This window comes from Planococcus citri, chromosome 1, assembly GCF_950023065.1.
Source record: "Planococcus citri chromosome 1, ihPlaCitr1.1, whole genome shotgun sequence".
Taxonomy (NCBI): Eukaryota; Metazoa; Arthropoda; class Insecta; order Hemiptera; family Pseudococcidae; genus Planococcus; species Planococcus citri.
In genome coordinates this window covers 38,412,586-38,430,226 of record NC_088677.1, presented here as the reverse complement: position 1 = coordinate 38,430,226, position 17,641 = coordinate 38,412,586, and the positions used below count along the sequence as shown (strand labels likewise).

The following is a 17,641-nucleotide window of genomic DNA, read 5'->3' as shown; positions in this document are numbered from 1 at the left end:
TTCAAGTAGTATGTATTATAAAAAACAATAGAGTGACAAAACCCAAGAACATGGTTTTTCTCCAACTCCAATTTTTTTTCAATTCAATAAATCTACTGGAGAAACAAAATTAGGGTGAGGGGGTGGAGGAAGAGGGTAACATTGTCAGCTCAATCATTTATTAATGATCCAAAAAATCAACATAAAAAACTACCTACCCTTACCTAATTGTACAAAAAACTTTAAAAATTTTTGATACGTTTTTTATAATAAAAATGCTTGGATATTTTGTGAAACTTCTTGTCATTTGGTTTTCTGGTTGATAGATTCAGGGAAATGGATGGTAACCCTGAAAATTCCATGCGATTTTCACAAGGAATGAAAATGGAGTGCAAAAAAAAGATGTAGATATGTTCCTAAAAAAATTATAATGAAGTTTATACTTATTGATTATGAGAATGTGAAAAGGCTACAGACAGTACAGGGAAGACTACGCACTCAAAGCGGGACTAAATCAAAACCAGTCGCGTTTCTGATGCCGGGTTTTGAAGAATTTGTAGAGGGTGCCGCACATATAACTTTGTGATTCTATAGCAATGCTCTTGAATCTACGTAGTTCGTACATTACATTTCTCGCGCTATGAATTATAGAGGGCACTCCCGCATGCAACTTTGCGATTACAAAAACCTTGCACACGGAAGATGTACATTTTTATAACAACAGTGAGTAGTCTTCTTCCCTGTACTGTCTATAGAAAAAGCTTATGCAATGATCAAAGCATTTCTGATGATAGTGATGGATTGTATGTACATATGTAGTACCTATGCCAATTGGTGCAGTCTGCAAAAATTGCATCAATGCAGCGTTGCAAAGCAGAAGGGTTGCTGAATTTGGGCACTTTTCCCATTAAAACACATGTTTTATTTCCAATTCCATGGATGGTCAAACAACATTTCAAACTGTTTTTGTTTTTGTTTAAACTGTGTTAGGTTAGAACTACAATACCTACTAGGTACATATAATTGAAAAACAAATAACTCCTTACCTTTGTAGAACATTAATAGTGGCTCAATGTCTTTCTGAAATGATTTCTGTTCACAAATCCATGACATTTTGTTTTCAAGTGTAGTTCTAAGCTTACAGTAAAGTTGAAACAAAAATATTTCCATGTTTTTTTTTTACTATTCATAAAAACATAAATAAAAAAATGTTTCACTTTTAATGGAAAAGGTGCATGAATTCTACAAACCTACCGCACACATTTGCAGGTGTAACATATGCATGTGTGTACTTACCTATAAAGCGGGAAAATGTAAGTTCTCAAATGTTTATAGTACATGCAAAATTTTGAATGATCTACTTCTACCATAAAATTTTTACCTCGTAGCCAAGTAGTACTTCCTACAGTTCCTACCTTTTATATGCAATGACTACAGTTGCAAAGGGCAAACCAATTTACCCTTGTCATTTTGGTTACTTCTTACTGTAGGTCTATTACCAGGCAAATATGCAATTTGACTCCAAATGGAACTCCCTATACATAAAGTAGGCACTCTTGCTAGTCTCTCTTGCTCATCAGTCTTTTCTTTGATACCTACCTGTGATAAAAAAAATGGCATTTCAGGGAGGGTAGAAATATTGGGTGTCCTTGTTTACTTAACAAAAACACTACAAAATGAATTGTGTGAGTAAAACGAAGGTTGATAACATAACTTCCACGTTTGCTTATGGGTTTAGTGTCCAACTTACATTTCACACACAAAACTCTGCTATGCTTTTGTTTAGTAGGTTCTTGGGGTACCCTATACTTATACCCTTCCTGTGGACAGAGTATGAGATTGGGTCTCAAGACTCGGCAGTGAATATTATTAAGACTGAAATGATTTAATGACGGATAATTTTTGATTATGAACTTCTCAATTGTTTTATTTTTCATTTTATTTGATTTTTCATCAGAGGATTGCATTCCTCTTCTACATACATTGTTGCAGTTTTTCATCTTATCAAAGGAATTGGACTGGTTAAGAATTAAAAATGAATATTGTGATACTTGGAGGATAACTGTGATAAATAATAGATTTAAATGATTTGTACATAAAAGCTATTTTATTAACAAATGAATGAGAATGATTAAATGATTCCTTACTAAACAAAGAGCAATAATAATGAGAATTTATGGGCTTGACTACATGCAAACTGAAGACAAATAAAATAAATAGGTACTGCCTATTTACTACCAGTGCTGAGTGCTGAATGTGAATGCTTCACATTTACATATTGAAAAAGTGGACATCTTACTTTTATGGATAATTATAGTAGTATACCTACTATGTGTTACATCATTTTAAATAATTTTCAAATAATTATGTTTACTAGTTAGAAAAAAATTGGAACATTGAACATAAAAATGAATAGGCATACCAAATTTATGATGGGGGGGGGGGGGGTGAGCAGAAATATTGAGACCCCCCCCCCTTCAGTAGAGCTTTGTATGGAATATTATGCAAGATATAACAACCTTGCCAATATTACTATGTGCTTATTTGTCAGAGTTATGACTTATGAGTGACAGAAAAATACTATGGTTCAAATTAAAGTACCATTAGGTAATTTTTCTTTAATTATGTAGCTTGTGTTTTCACAACTTTTTGAAGTATTGTTGAGTGATGGGGGAATTTTTTCATCATTTTTTTCTCATAGGAAATTACTTTATGAGAGGAATTTCTCAATCACTTACTTCACTCATTCTTTACTATGGGGCTCACTGAATCAGCAGGTACTCACAGAATTCACACTTTTCCTCTCTCCATGGCAAAAAAAATGAAGGCTAATGAAAATTTTTTGTTCCATCCAAGAACATTTTCAATTTTTTAACATCTTTTCTGAATACACATGTACTACATATGTTTCAGGTGTAACTATTTTGTTATCTCAGACAGTATTTCTTCTTCGGCTTGCCCAGGTTTTACCCCAATCCTCAGATGCAGTCCCCATTCTAGGTCAGGATTAAATTTTTCAAATGATTTTCACTTAATCAATTTCTTTCCTTCCTTTACTTTTTTAAATTTTAAATTAAATAATGAGGATTTGGTAAATGGTTTTAAGTAATTTTACCCTGTGACTAATTTAACAAAAGAACGCACTTGCGAGATTTAAAAAAAAAATTAATATAGGTAATTCACTATAAAATGATAAATAATTTACATTTAGCTTGTTTGCTGAGCATATTAAGATAATACAATGAAAACGAGTATTTAAATGAGATTCCCTGTTATCAATTCTCTGCCAATCTGAATATTACTATGGACAATTTTTTTTTGATTAATAATTGATTTGTTTGACTCTTAGTCTTAGGCAAGTGTATTGGCTAAAAAAAAATAGGTAGATATACCTACCTTCAGAAATTTGTACCTACCAAGAATAATTGCTTATTTCATCACTATTTTTCAATGGGAGGGTGGGCTATTTCTGTAAAATGAAGCATATTGATTGTTGAGTGTTGTTACTTGAATCTTTTTTTTTGCATCCAGTACCTACTTGTCATTTTCAACAATGTCCAAAAATGTTTCCATCTTCTTGAAAGATTGGAAAAATCAAATTTTCATTGAAAAAATAAATATCTTATTTAGATCCCTACTGCTTTTTCCCACCAACACATGTTTAATTGTCTACCAGGGCTAAAAAAAAATGAAACAAAAGAATAAGTTGAACGTTTTGAAGAAATTGATTTAAAAATTGAGTTTATCAAGGATTTACACTGGAATATATTTGCCTATACATTTACATACTCGTTGATTATTTAAAAAAAAAAAGATATAATATATAAACTCAAACGTTTTAAATCATTGTTGAATCACTCCAAACTGATACTTTCTAGGTTGTTAATCATGTTAGTTAAATCTGAAAAAATCTTGAATTGTGCATGCAATTTACACTTTCTTCTCCTTCTTCTTCTTCTTCTTCTTCTTCTGTATTTGTATAATACATACCTATTTCATTTTGCACCAAATTCCAACTAGGTAGTTCATGTTTTTCTATTCAGGTAAAACTTTTAGAAAAACTCATTTTTCATTTTAAATGATCAAGTTGAAAATTAGGTGCTTTCATAAGTATGTTTAGTAATCAATCATCACACTTAAATTTGTATAATAATGAGCATCTATGCTCCTATGAACACACTTTCTGTACATACTGTATTTTACATTACATTTCATAAACTAGGTAAGTAAGTACATATGTACAGGGTGGCCAGAAATATCGGGTACCGTACCCCTAAGAAAATTTTTCATTAAAAATATAGGTTGGCAACGTGAAATAGATGCATATGATTGGTGGAATGTTATCTCTCCAGTCCAACAACCAATCATGTGTTATCATTATTATCATTCACTGTGACCAACCGAAGTATTTAGTTAGAAAACTTTTTTAGGGGTACCCGATATTTCTGGCCACCCTGTATATGTAGCCTACATTATGAGTCTCTTGAGAACTGAATGGATTTTAGTGTAAAATATGTCTAACATGACCAAACTTACTTACCAAAGTTTTTATTACTGGCTGTTGGTATACTTGAAACACAAATCTAGAAAATTTTCTCATCTTCTTTTCAAAACTGTTATCATTTTCTTCAGTTTATGAGAATTCAATGAATTTGTCATCAGTCATTCTTGATCTTAAGCAAACACCCATATCTGCCTAGCCAAAAATAAGAAATTGTATAGTAAGTCCCACTTATTAGAATGGCAGATAATAGAATAATAATTTGGTTAATGGAATGGAATGCAATGCAATGAAACAAAACATTTGCATATTCTTAGGTAGGTACATGCACATTTTCCCGCTTACTAGATTATAAAAGAGTATTTAATTTGGATAATAAGTAGAATTAAATGGTCTTCAAAAATTGGAAAAAATCACAAATTTCAGCAAAATTTGACAAAAATTGAATTAAAACTTGTTGAAAACATGTAAAAATGGCAAAAGAACACAAAATAAAGATTTTAGATTCGTGATAATTGACAAAAGATGATGAAATTTTTGTAAAATTCTATAAAAATGGTACAAAAAGTACATATTCAAAACATATTCAAAGACTAAAACTATAGGTAAGTAAAAAACTGAAAAAGTATTAAAATTAACTTCAAAAAACATCAAAAAGTGATGAAATCTCAACAAAATTTGGAATTTTGCATTTTTTTCATCCTTCAACTTTATAATATGTAGAATTCTCTGATTTATATGTAGAATTGAACACATACCTGGACTCGATGCTAATGTAACATCTCTAAAGAAGTACCTACTGGTCTTGTAACACTGATCAATATAGATGCTGAATGTTGGCCATAGGGATGGTATTTGTTCAAAATCAAAAGGATAATGTATTTTGAAGTTGTTTCTTTCTTTGTTTTTTTTTTGGCAGAATTTCTATAAACTTGCAGATGTTTTTTTTTTGTTTGTCTCAAATGATTGAGTATTGAATAATTTCAAGACTAAATTCAAATTGAGAATGTTGGATTTTTTATGAAATTTCCATCATTTTTCACTTCAGCAGATCATGTTTTACCTCGGTGTTTACATTTTTTTGCTTGTGTGTGCAAAAGCTGGCAGATGCATGCATAATGAAATTGAATACATTTTACCAACACTAAACCAGACTTTTCAGTTTTCAAGTAGATATTCCTATTGCATAATACATAATGTAGGTACTGTTCACTTATAACTTGAAGAAACACTTCTTCATTCATTTTCATGAAGAAGTAGTATACCCGCCTACCTATTCAAATCTTGGAAATAGGTATAATGTTCTGGTACAATCAGTTTCTGTTCAAGATGAAAACTAGGTACCCACAAACACAATCATTCATTATTTATCAAAGTTCCTACACCTACCTACTTATTTTTCACTAAACATTTTAAGGTGCAGAGTACCTACTTGTATACACAGATATGTACAAATTTTATATGAAGCAAAATTAATACAATTTTATGCTCTACTCATTACGTAGTAGTTAACCCTATTCCTCTTAATCAGTGATTATAAAGATCCAGTGTGTTTATGATGTGATGAGCAACCTTCTTCAACCTAGTAAAGTGGGTTAACTTACTGTAAATGCAGTACACCTAGCCTACCTAGGATGTAGCAAAGTGTTATTTTTGGGAAGAAAGAAATCACAAGATTCCCAACTGAATCATCTAAAAATTTCCAAGTATAAAAAAATTCCATATTGAATTGCAATCAACCACTGACATCTAAAATTTGAAAAGATGTGTATTATGTACCTTTTGAGGAAGATTTCAGAAATTTCCCTTGCAAATTATTCACCAAGCAAATCAGTGACGTAGCCAAGGGAGATGAAGGGAGTGAAAAGGGGCCATCACACCCCTTGCTAGCGAAAATTTGAAATGAAAATGCAAAAAAATGGACTTATTTCATTTTTTGGCCCCATTTTTTAAAAACATTGTCACTCTCTTGCCCTCACTACCATCTGATTTTACCCCTTTTTGAGAAAATTCTATGTAACTACATTGTGGCAACAAATCAAATTGGTCCAAACACAGCAAGGGCAGAAGTGTAACCAAAAGGTTAAAAAACACATTTTTGGTGTGTGAAATTTTCTCCTGGATTCAATACTTTTCTGATTTGAATTTGAAAACTGCTCCAAGAAAGAAAGTATAGTAGACTCCCAATTATCCCACTCCAAATTATCCGACTTTTAGGTTATCTAGTACAAATTTATCCGACCGACCCACCAATGTCAGATGATTCAAAAAACACCTAATTTTTGATTTTGGAGTGTAAATAATAATGCAGTATGCAGCATTTTGTATTCCAACAGTGTTATTTTCCTTGAAATCGATTCAACTTATCTAATAAATTATAATTTGAGTCAGTATTTCATTGTCTTTTATGTACAAAAGTACATTATTTTTGGCCATAACTTGATTTTCTAAATGAAAGATTGTTGTCTCAAGCTTATGCACTTCATTCCTGCGCTTAAATAAAACATCCATTTTGGATTATCCAACTTTTTTGATATCCAACCCACCTTACACCCTTGATTATGTCGGATAATTGGGAGTCTACTATAAATAATCAGAACTATGCAAGTGCAAAAGTTTTCAAAATTTTCTAATCAAAAGGTTCAAAAACTCATTTTTGGTATATGAAATAATTTTTTTTGTATTCAGTACTTTTTGGTTTGCAATAAATTTTTTTTAGAAATTGCATAAGAACAATTGGCACAAAAGCCTTTGCAAATCCATATTCTAAGAAGAACCTTAACCCAACCTGCCTCCCCCAACATTCAAAAATGTCATTGACTAATAAATTTTCCAGTGCCAGAACAAAATATGATGTGGCATTGGGATATCCAGAGGGAGTGCATAGAGGTTGCACTATTAATTTCTTATGTTGCCCACTTGACAATAGATTCACCGATAAAAAAAAGCCAGTGAAAAAGCCGGCTCAAATATGACAGTAAATTTGCCATTAAAAAAACGCCAGGAAAAAATCGGCTGTTTAAAACAGCTGTTTAAATACCTAATGCATTAAATCGCTGAATAAAAACCTGAAATCTACAAAAAATTTCTCGCCCGAGCAGGGATCAAACCCAGGACTCCCGCTTGACGATCCAATGCTCTAACCACTCCGTTTTCAAGCAGTATACATGGTACCGCACTTCTTACTTTTATTCAATTTTTTAAAAAGAAGTTGTGAATACCCATTGCGCATGTGCACTATAATAGGTGAATAAAAAACAGCTGATTAAAACAACTGTTTTTAATAAAGTAACCGATTCGAGCCCACAACTTTTCACTTGCGAGAACTGGCAGTTTGGCAAATAAAAAATTCTGCCATTCACTGGTCAAAAACGGCTGCTTTAATGGCTGTTTTTATAAAAAAGTAGATTTTTCTAACTGGCCTTTTGTTCTACGGCAAATTTACTGTCATTTTTGCACACCTATTAAACAGCAAATTTACAAAAATCAACCAGCATTTCGGCTTAAACGGCAAATCTCTTGTCAAGTGGGTAAGCATGTTGTGTACTTTTTTATTTCAAGGGGCAGACATTGTTTTACAAATTTGTAATTTCCACATTTATCGATTCTTTATTGTTTAAAACATTTTTTATAATAAAATTAAAAACAGGTGAAATCATTTTGACTCCTCACTGACAATTGTGTATCCATGTCCAACTTGCTCATGCACAGCAATTTGCCTATCCTTTTAATTAAACTTATTTGAGGGACCAAAAATTTCAAGCTTCTGACCTGTACAAAATTTTATAAAAAAATGCTGCCCCTTAAAATAAAGAAGTAGGCAACCTTCTCCACATGGCAAATGAACGGCAGAGCATTCACACATGTGTACCAGGAATCGTTACTACCCCTATCACTTGTTCCTGCGGAGCAATTGCAGGAAGAAACTGGTTTGTGACAATTGTCACCATATTGAGGTCGGTGGGTTTTAACATCATTTTTGGTGTAGGTAGATGAGTCAACTGTAGTCTGCCTCAGCCACTCAAAATTTAAAAAATGTCAAAAAAAGAAAAAAAATTCTGCCAGAGAAAAGCGAGAGTGAAATATTTTAGCTGGTGAATCAATATGGCTATTCATCATCAGTTTTAGAATAAAAGTTCTTTGTTTTTTTTTTCAAAAAATTACTATCTGTTCTATTCTAATCGTTTCTTCCTGCATTCATTTTCATTTTATTTTATTTATTATAATAACTTATTAATTCATAGTTTAAAAATTGATCTTAAAAATTGATCTTTGATTTGTGTGTGTCATTCATCAACACCATTTATACAGAACTTAGAAGTGAATACCTATTTCCACAAAAAAAAAAAAAACACAACAGCAACAAAACATCAAGGTTATGGTTATTATATTATTGGAAAGAGGAAACAATTCTGAAAAGTGAAAGTGAAAATATTAGATTCACAGAAAACTAAAGTTCATAAATCATAATTCAGTTTTTGAAGGGATTTCAATCCAAAGTTGCAAAACACTAAAAACAGCTTAAAATGAAAAAGTAATGACCTTTCATAACCTCAAAACTGGTTGGAATAATTTTTTTATGCCAAAGAATAGAAAATTAAATTCTTCATAAATCATTCAAAACCCTCTTGTTTTTGTGTAAAAATTCAAAAACAACAATTTCCCCATATACCATAGTTGGGAAAATGCGCTCATAATCTTTTCATGCGCAATGACGAGAATATGCGGGCATATTCGAGCATATTATTATTCTCCCACATTTTTTGAAATTTTTTTGCCAAATTTATAGGAAATCTCTGGAATTTCAACATTTATTGATGAAAACAGGTGCTTCGGTGCTCGTTTTGGATCGATTTTAGGTTCACACAGGTGCCTTATGCACAAATTATGAACCAGACTTACTGGACGAGTATTCTGATGTGGTACTTGACATATTTTTTTCAAGTGCAAGTGCCCTTGAGAAAGATTATGCGCGCACATCGGAAAGAATATGCCCGCAAATGCTTGCATATTCTCGAGCATATTCTCCATAACTGATAGCTAAAAGGCAATGAATGAACTGATTCTATTTTCCACTGATAACACTGAAATGAAAATTAGTAACTATTTTCACATTATTTTCGGGTGATGGTTTTGATTCTCTTCTGTTTTTTTAACCTTTACTAACCTATTTAGTGTTTCCATTTCCAATATCATCTACAAAATCATAATGAGTATTTTGATGGGTCACGTGGTTTTTTTGTTTTATATCGGCCAATAGCCAGCTCTATTTCAACTAATGGAAATTGAGCTAATAGCTGATTGCCAAAAGCCAACTGATGATTGGCTGGAAACCTCTGACCAGTCACCAAATGTCCATAGCATTTTGAAAGATAGGTCATTATGCCACTGGTGACTGGACCTATTTCAGTGATTTTAAAAATGAAATAAAATTGTAAGAACCATAATAAACAAATTTATTTGTTTTAACTACTGCCCTCTTCGATTTTCAAATCAAGCTTATCCCAGCTTATTTCAACAAAAAAATTAAATGCAAAGTATACCTATGTTGCCATTGGTTACCTTTCAAGTAAATTTCCTATGAGATTTACTTGAAGAAATGATTGATCACACTACCCACATTTTATATTCCTGGGTTGTTAATAGTAGGTACCTACTTAGGGAGTGTTGAACTTGTTTGATAGTGTTGTGTGACCAAAATATGAAAATTTCCTTCATGCTAGATAACATTGCACAATGTTATGGAATAGGCAACAACAGAATTATTTGGACACCCAGTATCAACAGCTTCTGAACACCTCAGGCCTATTTAAAACAAAATATTTTTACTTCTTTGAAGCCATAAAATATAAAATGTATGCATTCTGTCAAATATTCAGATTAACATTTAAAAATGATAATTTAAAAAACCTAACCTTAGGTATAATTAATACTTAACTCTTTGTATACATAAGTGATCTAACAAAGCACACTGTCTTTAACAATATGTGCAATTATAAATGCAGTGGTGGCTCATGTGTGTAGTAATTGGGTTGTAATCTGTAATCACATCTTAACCAAAGGTCATGTGGGGTAAATGGTGGGTTTTTAAGTCCGGGATGGGAAGGAGGTAGAACTTTTAGCAACTGTAAAAATCAAAATTTAAATTTCTCAATAAAGAAAAACAATTAGTGCACATGCCAATTTTATTGGTTTCCAATGTTTCCATCTAATAAGTAATTTTTAAAAAAAATTGGAAAGAAAAAAAACAAATCGTTAAAAACAATATAAAAGTATGCAGAGTTCACAATATGACAAAAATTCACTGAAACATGAAGATTTATTGTTTGATTATAAAAGTCAGGTTTTTCTTTCAGTTGATGCATCAACTTTGTTTTTCAATTTAGAGCAGTGTTAATCCGGACAGTGTGACAGCGTTCTTCTCCTTGCATTGATCTTGAAGCAGTGATTAATGATTAATTGATTGTAAAATCACACAGTTTTATTGCTTCAGATAGGGTGATCACAGAAAGGCTAGATGATTTCAAGTGCCTACTTACCTACATTATAAACTGAATAGTCAATCCACATATCTGTGAAATTATAGGCTACAATGCCCTTAGATCATTAGATCTCAAATGGGCTGAATCAAAGTTTTTGCAATAGTGATGAACCATTAAAGCTCGATCTGGTCATGTTTTTCAAACTTTTTAGCATCTTCATCTATAATTTGATAGAATACTTGTCTGCATTCAACGACTTCTGGCAGTTTACCGCACTATTACGTCATCTTTTTCGTTCATCTTTTTGGTTCGTCTCTCACTTGGTCACATTATTTGAAACTTTGCTACAAATGCCATCAAGTTGCTGCTTGGATGTTGAAAATTTTCAGCTGAAATAAATGAAAAAGAAGCGCTGACTGGGCAAACATTTTCTTGAATGTTGCAAGTGAAAAATTGAAATTGAATTCTTCAAGATGAAAGAGAAAACCTCAGGCACTAGCAGCAGTTCCACTATCCTAGGTATCAACAACATCACTGATGATAATGTTGAAAACTTTGTATAGGTGTCTAAATCTTCTTTGACTAAAGAAATTCCCAAGACCAATTTACTACACAGGTAAATCTCATCTGACTAAAGAAATTCCGGAGACCAATTTACTATTTGCATTCTAATGGGTCGCTGAGACTTATGGTAATCTAATCATTTTGCTACCTAGTGCCTCACCCAAACAAATGGTTCATTTGGATTGGGTAGGCACAGCACAACTACATAGTATCACACAGTCGCACCCTATTGACGATTTCACTATCATGAATTCTCATCTAATTGACGCCTGCCTTGAACCTAAATCGAAATACTCGTAAGAAAAAATAAATTCTTATTGTAGGTAATTTTTTTTATTTTCCAATTTTTTGACAGTAATTGCCGATTACACCGATTACACACACCAGCCGCCACTGACTACCATTATTAATTTATTCGACATAAATCAATTAATTAATATTTGTAACAACACGTTGTTAATAACGTACATATTTTTATGGAAATAAAATGCTTACCAAACAACATTTTATAGGTTACAGAGATCATTCACCTCCAAGTATCAAGTGGCACTACTTTATTATTTACTTATCCTTTCTGTTATGACGAATTGTCGCCGTTGCATTTATTTTTTGTCTTTTGGTTTTCTTTTTCGATTTACTTTTTGTTTTCAGTTTGATTTGAATTGAAATGAGTTTTCATTGGTTTTATTTTGTTATAGTTTTGTTTTGTTTTCCCGTTTACTACAACTTTTTTTATGTACATTTACCTACCCATATAGAGAAAAGTGTACGAAATTCAGATTGTTAACTGTTGTTAAATATCATTTGAGCGCAAAATAATAAAAAAAAACTGAAATCGTTAAAACGTACCTACATATTAAAAGTCGAAGCTAAATCGAGCAAAGTTTTAAAGATGCTTTCGTTTTTTCATCAATTATAGAAAATGTAAACGATTGTAAACTAAATAAGCGCTATAGAGTAAACTACGGTATACATGTAATTATGTTATTGACGCAGGAAAAAGCTGATTCGTGATGTAGCGTGTGTTGCTACGATCGTTTTTCATTAAAACAAGATGGAGATGTATGCTGGTAAGAAAAAAAAGGTAACTAAATGCGATATCTAAATAAATATTACGAATAAATAAAACATACTGATACATATACCGTGTATATAAATAATAACTTAATTTTGGCCATCGATCAACTTTTATTTCTCGTATTCACGATGCAGTGGTACCTATTACTTATGAAATAGGTACCAAGTACCTACCTACCTACCTACCTACCTACCTAAGGTATCTTTTAGTACCTAATGAATCTCTGATAGATAATTTTTTCTCCAGTTAGAAATCATACAAGTAGTGGTTCAATTAGGTGCCTAAATTTGAGTGGTCATTCAAAATCTATAGATGTGCCTTTTATAAAATACGAATCCAAATAAATAGGTATTTACCATTGTTCTTTTGTTCTCCTGAACTACACCATATCAGCCTAAATCAATCACAAAGAATCACTTATAGCCTAATGTAATCAAAACAAGGGAACATTCACAAATTTATATTTATCGCAAAATTAATTAAGTATAACGTTGATTTAATCACTACCTATCGTGAAATATTCGTGAAATTGAGTTCGCGTCCGAATTTCGAGACATGTTATACCTATTACCTACCGTAAGTACGAGAATATAAAAGAAATCGAATAGGCACTTAAATGCGCATAATAAATAAAATTCGATTATTTTTTTCATAAAAAATAAAATAATTTATAACGAGTGCACAAGCAACACCGCACACATCACCAGGCATCGACTGCAATATAATAATCATATATTTCTACCACACATATACCAATTATCGTTCTGTCAACTGCCATTATGAAACAGCTTTTCAAACTACTTTATTTTGCGAGCCAACAGTTACGTTATTTACTTCTTAGCTTATTTTCATTTAGCTTAAGCTTTCAATTTCGTAGACATGCATGCTCCAAAAACTCCTACCTACTCGTATGTAATTATTTTCCAATTTCTCAACTCGAAAAAACTCGGATAATTCGACAAAAAAGTGCTGGCTTGAAATTTACGTAACTTTCAACTACCTACCCACTTGACTGAACGTTGCAGTAAACTAGTACCCTCTCTTAAGATTACCTTAATTACTTACCTTTCAAATTTCATAGGTACTTACTTACGTAGGTATACCTATCTATCTAGTACTTTCTTTCTATCAACTTATCTTTTAAAAAACGAAATTCTAACGTACATATCTGCCATCGACGACCGCCTTACTCGAGCGACTTTCATTCTTGAGTTTTCTTCAATTTCAAGATTTGTGATCAATTTTCCTAATGGAATAAATAATTTTCATTTTCGTTTGAAAAATTTCGATTTTCAATTTTTTTTTTCAATTTGAACGTCAAATGAAATGAAAAACTTTGAATTTGCTATTCAATTCCATATTTTTGTTTTTGACAATTCTTCATTCAAATTTGTATTTCTTCTAATCTTGATTATTTCATTCGCAAAGCGGATAGACATATGAGATGAGCAGTACAAAGGGAAGATAATAATGCATTTTAGGTAGGTACCTATCTAGTAAAGTGAACAAATTCAATTAGACTATATCAATAAAATTATTTTTACTTCAAATTTTTGATCTGTAACCTTGTTTCTTTTTTACGTTCTTTAAGTTTAGGTTACCTCTTCTCCTCACTGAAGTAATAATGATGATGACCAACTTTCTCACATCTGAAAATATTTAATGTTTGAATTGTAATTTGCTGGAAAAATTTTGAAACCCTATGTGTCTGCAAACGAGTCCCAGTAACGTGAATTATACAAACTGAAATTTACTATGTACATATTACTGATTTAAAAATTGAAACGAACTGACTTAATCGAATTAATTTCGAGTTTTCGACCAACCTATTATAAAGTTTGAACTGTTATCATGACAGTTTAGCGCGCCTTATGAAACAACTTTAGTAGATGCTGCAGTGTTCTATCTTGATTAAGGGTATTTGTATATTGAGTGAAAATAGATGCTTGTTTTGTCGTAGGTTGTACAGGTAGAAAGCATAGTAATACCAGTAGAAAAATCAATGCATTTGAAAGCAGAAGAAGAAACATAGAATTGGTGGTGTATAAGTACTTAATTAGATTCTTTAGGTTTGATTTTTTTGTTTTTTTTTTAATAAATCGAATTGGATAATGTACATTTTGTAGAATATTGTGCATGGAAAGTAAAATGAAAGTGGTAATACATCACCCATTCTTATGGAACATTTTCGTCTGATAATACATAATGTACGTTTGTTGTTTTTGAAAATTCTAAGTCAAGTTTAAAGTTTCCATTTTAGGTAAAAACGAAAACAAAAAAAAAGTACTTACCTAGGTAGGTACCTAATGAAAAGTGTACTTCAGGCATTTTTCAACTGAGTACCTACCTACTATTTTGTCATACATACAAAATCTAATATTCATTTCAATTATTTTGTATTTCGAATTATTTACAGCGTACATTATTTCAATATAAATTCTAAATTGATAGAAATAAATACTTAATTGTCACTGTTATCACGTAAGTACAATTGTATAGTTACTTATAACCTTTCGCTTCGATTTTATTATTCAAAATCATCAGCCAAATTGAAATCGAGTAGCTATATTTTCACTTTATAACCGATCCAATCTAATTTTCATAAACATTTTAATTACGGCCAAATTTTCGGAATCGGTTCACATTTAGAGGGTGCCAGCTGAAAATATTCCAACTTCGGAAAACTCCTTCATTAGAATAACACTTTCACAGCACAGAAATTTTCTTCTACATATTATAATTGCAGCTTTACTTCAGCAATAGGCTACGTACATATAAAGAATAAAACCACATACCTATAGGCGATTTTGGTAGTTAACCACTTTGCGCTATCTTCTAACTTGAAAAAATTATCTGCCATCACTACATCTTGTACCTAATTGTAATTTCACTGTTCCAATTGCTTAATTCATTCGGCTGTCAGCACTATTTTCCAATAGGTACCTACCTACGGTATAATAATAGCTTATCCTATAAACCTGTTCCATAATCCAGTTGTGAAAGTCCTCAATTACGTACTTACCTAAATTTTATCTTCACCAGCAAACCACTAAACTTTCGCAATGTCCTGTCTAAACTCCTTCCCATGTCCAAATTTCCCAATTAACCAAGTACCTATGTTCTTCTTTCAAAGCACCATAGAAACCATGTAGGTATTTACATATTTCAGGAATTCTTTGGCAAGAAATGAACCTTTTCTGAAAGATGACGCAATCACCATTAGAAACCTTTCATTTTCATTCTATTAGGCATTATTATTTCAAAAACACTTCATTATTTTGGCACCTTTTCTTCAGCTAAAAGCTATTGTAGATTGGCCTTCGTGGATAAAAGATTTGATCAACTCTCTAGCATACATAATCATTAAAACAACGTTAAATTGAAGAAAAAAAATTTCGTTACTGAATTTTTATAAATCAATTGGCTATCGATTTTTGTATCATATTACATTATTATATACCTATGTTTAATGATCTACATTATGACTAATTGTGTAACTGAATATTTTATCAGGAACGTATTTCAATTGTATCATGTTCATGGTGGCTTCATCGGTAGTTCTAACGGTTGTTGTATTGAATTACCATCACAGAACATCAGATAATTATCGAATGCCGCCTGTGGTAACTAGCACCATATTTTCTTACAACTTTATAGTGATAAATTCGCGTATTTAATTTATCATTTCGTTACATTTTGGGTATTAATTATCATCTTATTAATATTGTTTTTACTCTGATAACACACCCACTATTACAGTCGAGTGTTTCGGTCGCAGATGTTCATCTTCCGCTTTGTGATACCTACATCATCATATTAAACTACACAAGGGGACTGTTTATCCCTCTATTATCCGTCTATATCTTTTGATGTGTCTTCCTATGCTTACCTTTTCGTAGCGTGGTGCTTTAAACGATCTCAGGTAACGAAAGTTGTGGCGCCGCACAGATTTTTAGAATTGAAGAAACTAGGTCATTTTACGAAAACAAAAAACCACCTATGTACCTACTCGTACTCGTACTTGCTGTAAAGTCTACATTGACTTCAACATAGTGAAGTGTTCTCATCGAATGATATTTGATTTTTTATGGCAGAGATTCTAAAATTCATTCCATTATTTTTAGTAAAAAAATGCCAATTGAAAAACCAAACATTTTGAATTTTTGAAATGTTGTCTCAAATACAAATAGGTATGGTAGGTACATGTAAATATTCCAAACTGAGTACGTATACGTACATATGTACATAGTTTTAATCGTTTCAAAATCATTTCGATTTCGAATTAGTGGAAATCGATTTATGAAACCACATTTAAATCATTTTTTTTTTTCAAAATTGGTTGACTGAAGGGACACATCGTGGTTGTTGCACCCTAGAAAACTTATCAAACAAGGCGTTTCACGTAGGTATGTAAATAGATAGGTGCTTAAGTTTCAATTTCTAAACGTTTTGAGTATGTTTAAGGGCACGAATTGAAAAGAGGCAGATGAAAAAAATGAGTCAATATTCGAACTCTGCGTTTTAAAATTAGCCAATCAATCAATATACAAGTATATTTGTCTAGAATGATCCACTGATAAAATAATAAGCACCACACTGAAAAAAATCCAAAAAAATAACTTCAAGAACCAAAAAAGCTTGAAAAAGTAACCGAAAAAGGGACAAAACCTGTAAGTGTTCTAGATTTTGATTAAAATCTAATAATGGAACTCAATAAACTTGGAAATAGATTTTTTAAAAATTTCAATGGAAACTGTAAACTTTTATGCGCTTTAAGGGTGTGAGACGTGGATAAAATCCTATTTTTAAGATTGGTTCGTTGAAAAGAGAATGAAAAAGAGTTTTTACTGGATGTAATGTTTCAATTTTTTTAACGGCAGTCGGCAGCTTATAACTCTTATGCTAATTACATTTACATATAAAAGTTGAGTTTTCACTTTGGAACTTCAAATTTGTGCTTTTTAAATTTTAATTAATTTCAAGTCTGCCATCTATTCTTTTTAAAGCCCAGCAAACTGCAGATTTTCTCTAAAACGC

At 31.6% G+C, this 17,641-nt stretch overlaps 1 protein-coding gene across 18 annotated transcripts in view; it reads left to right on the top strand.

Annotated features, from left to right (window-relative positions):
* The window catches only part of nAChRalpha6 (nicotinic acetylcholine receptor alpha6), a 45,844-nt gene that overhangs the window by 22,181 nt on the left and 6,022 nt on the right, over positions 1-17,641 (top strand). For 15 of the 18 annotated variants that reach the window (XM_065344559.1, XM_065344548.1, XM_065344552.1 and 12 more), the window contains one exon: positions 16,118-16,227. In XM_065344559.1, the coding sequence (XP_065200631.1) occupies positions 16,118-16,227 (110 nt within the window). Of the gene's footprint in view, positions 1-2,892; positions 2,980-16,117; positions 16,228-17,641 lie in introns of all 18 variants that reach the window. The other 3 variants (XM_065344553.1, XM_065344556.1, XM_065344547.1) reach the window with 1 other exon arrangement.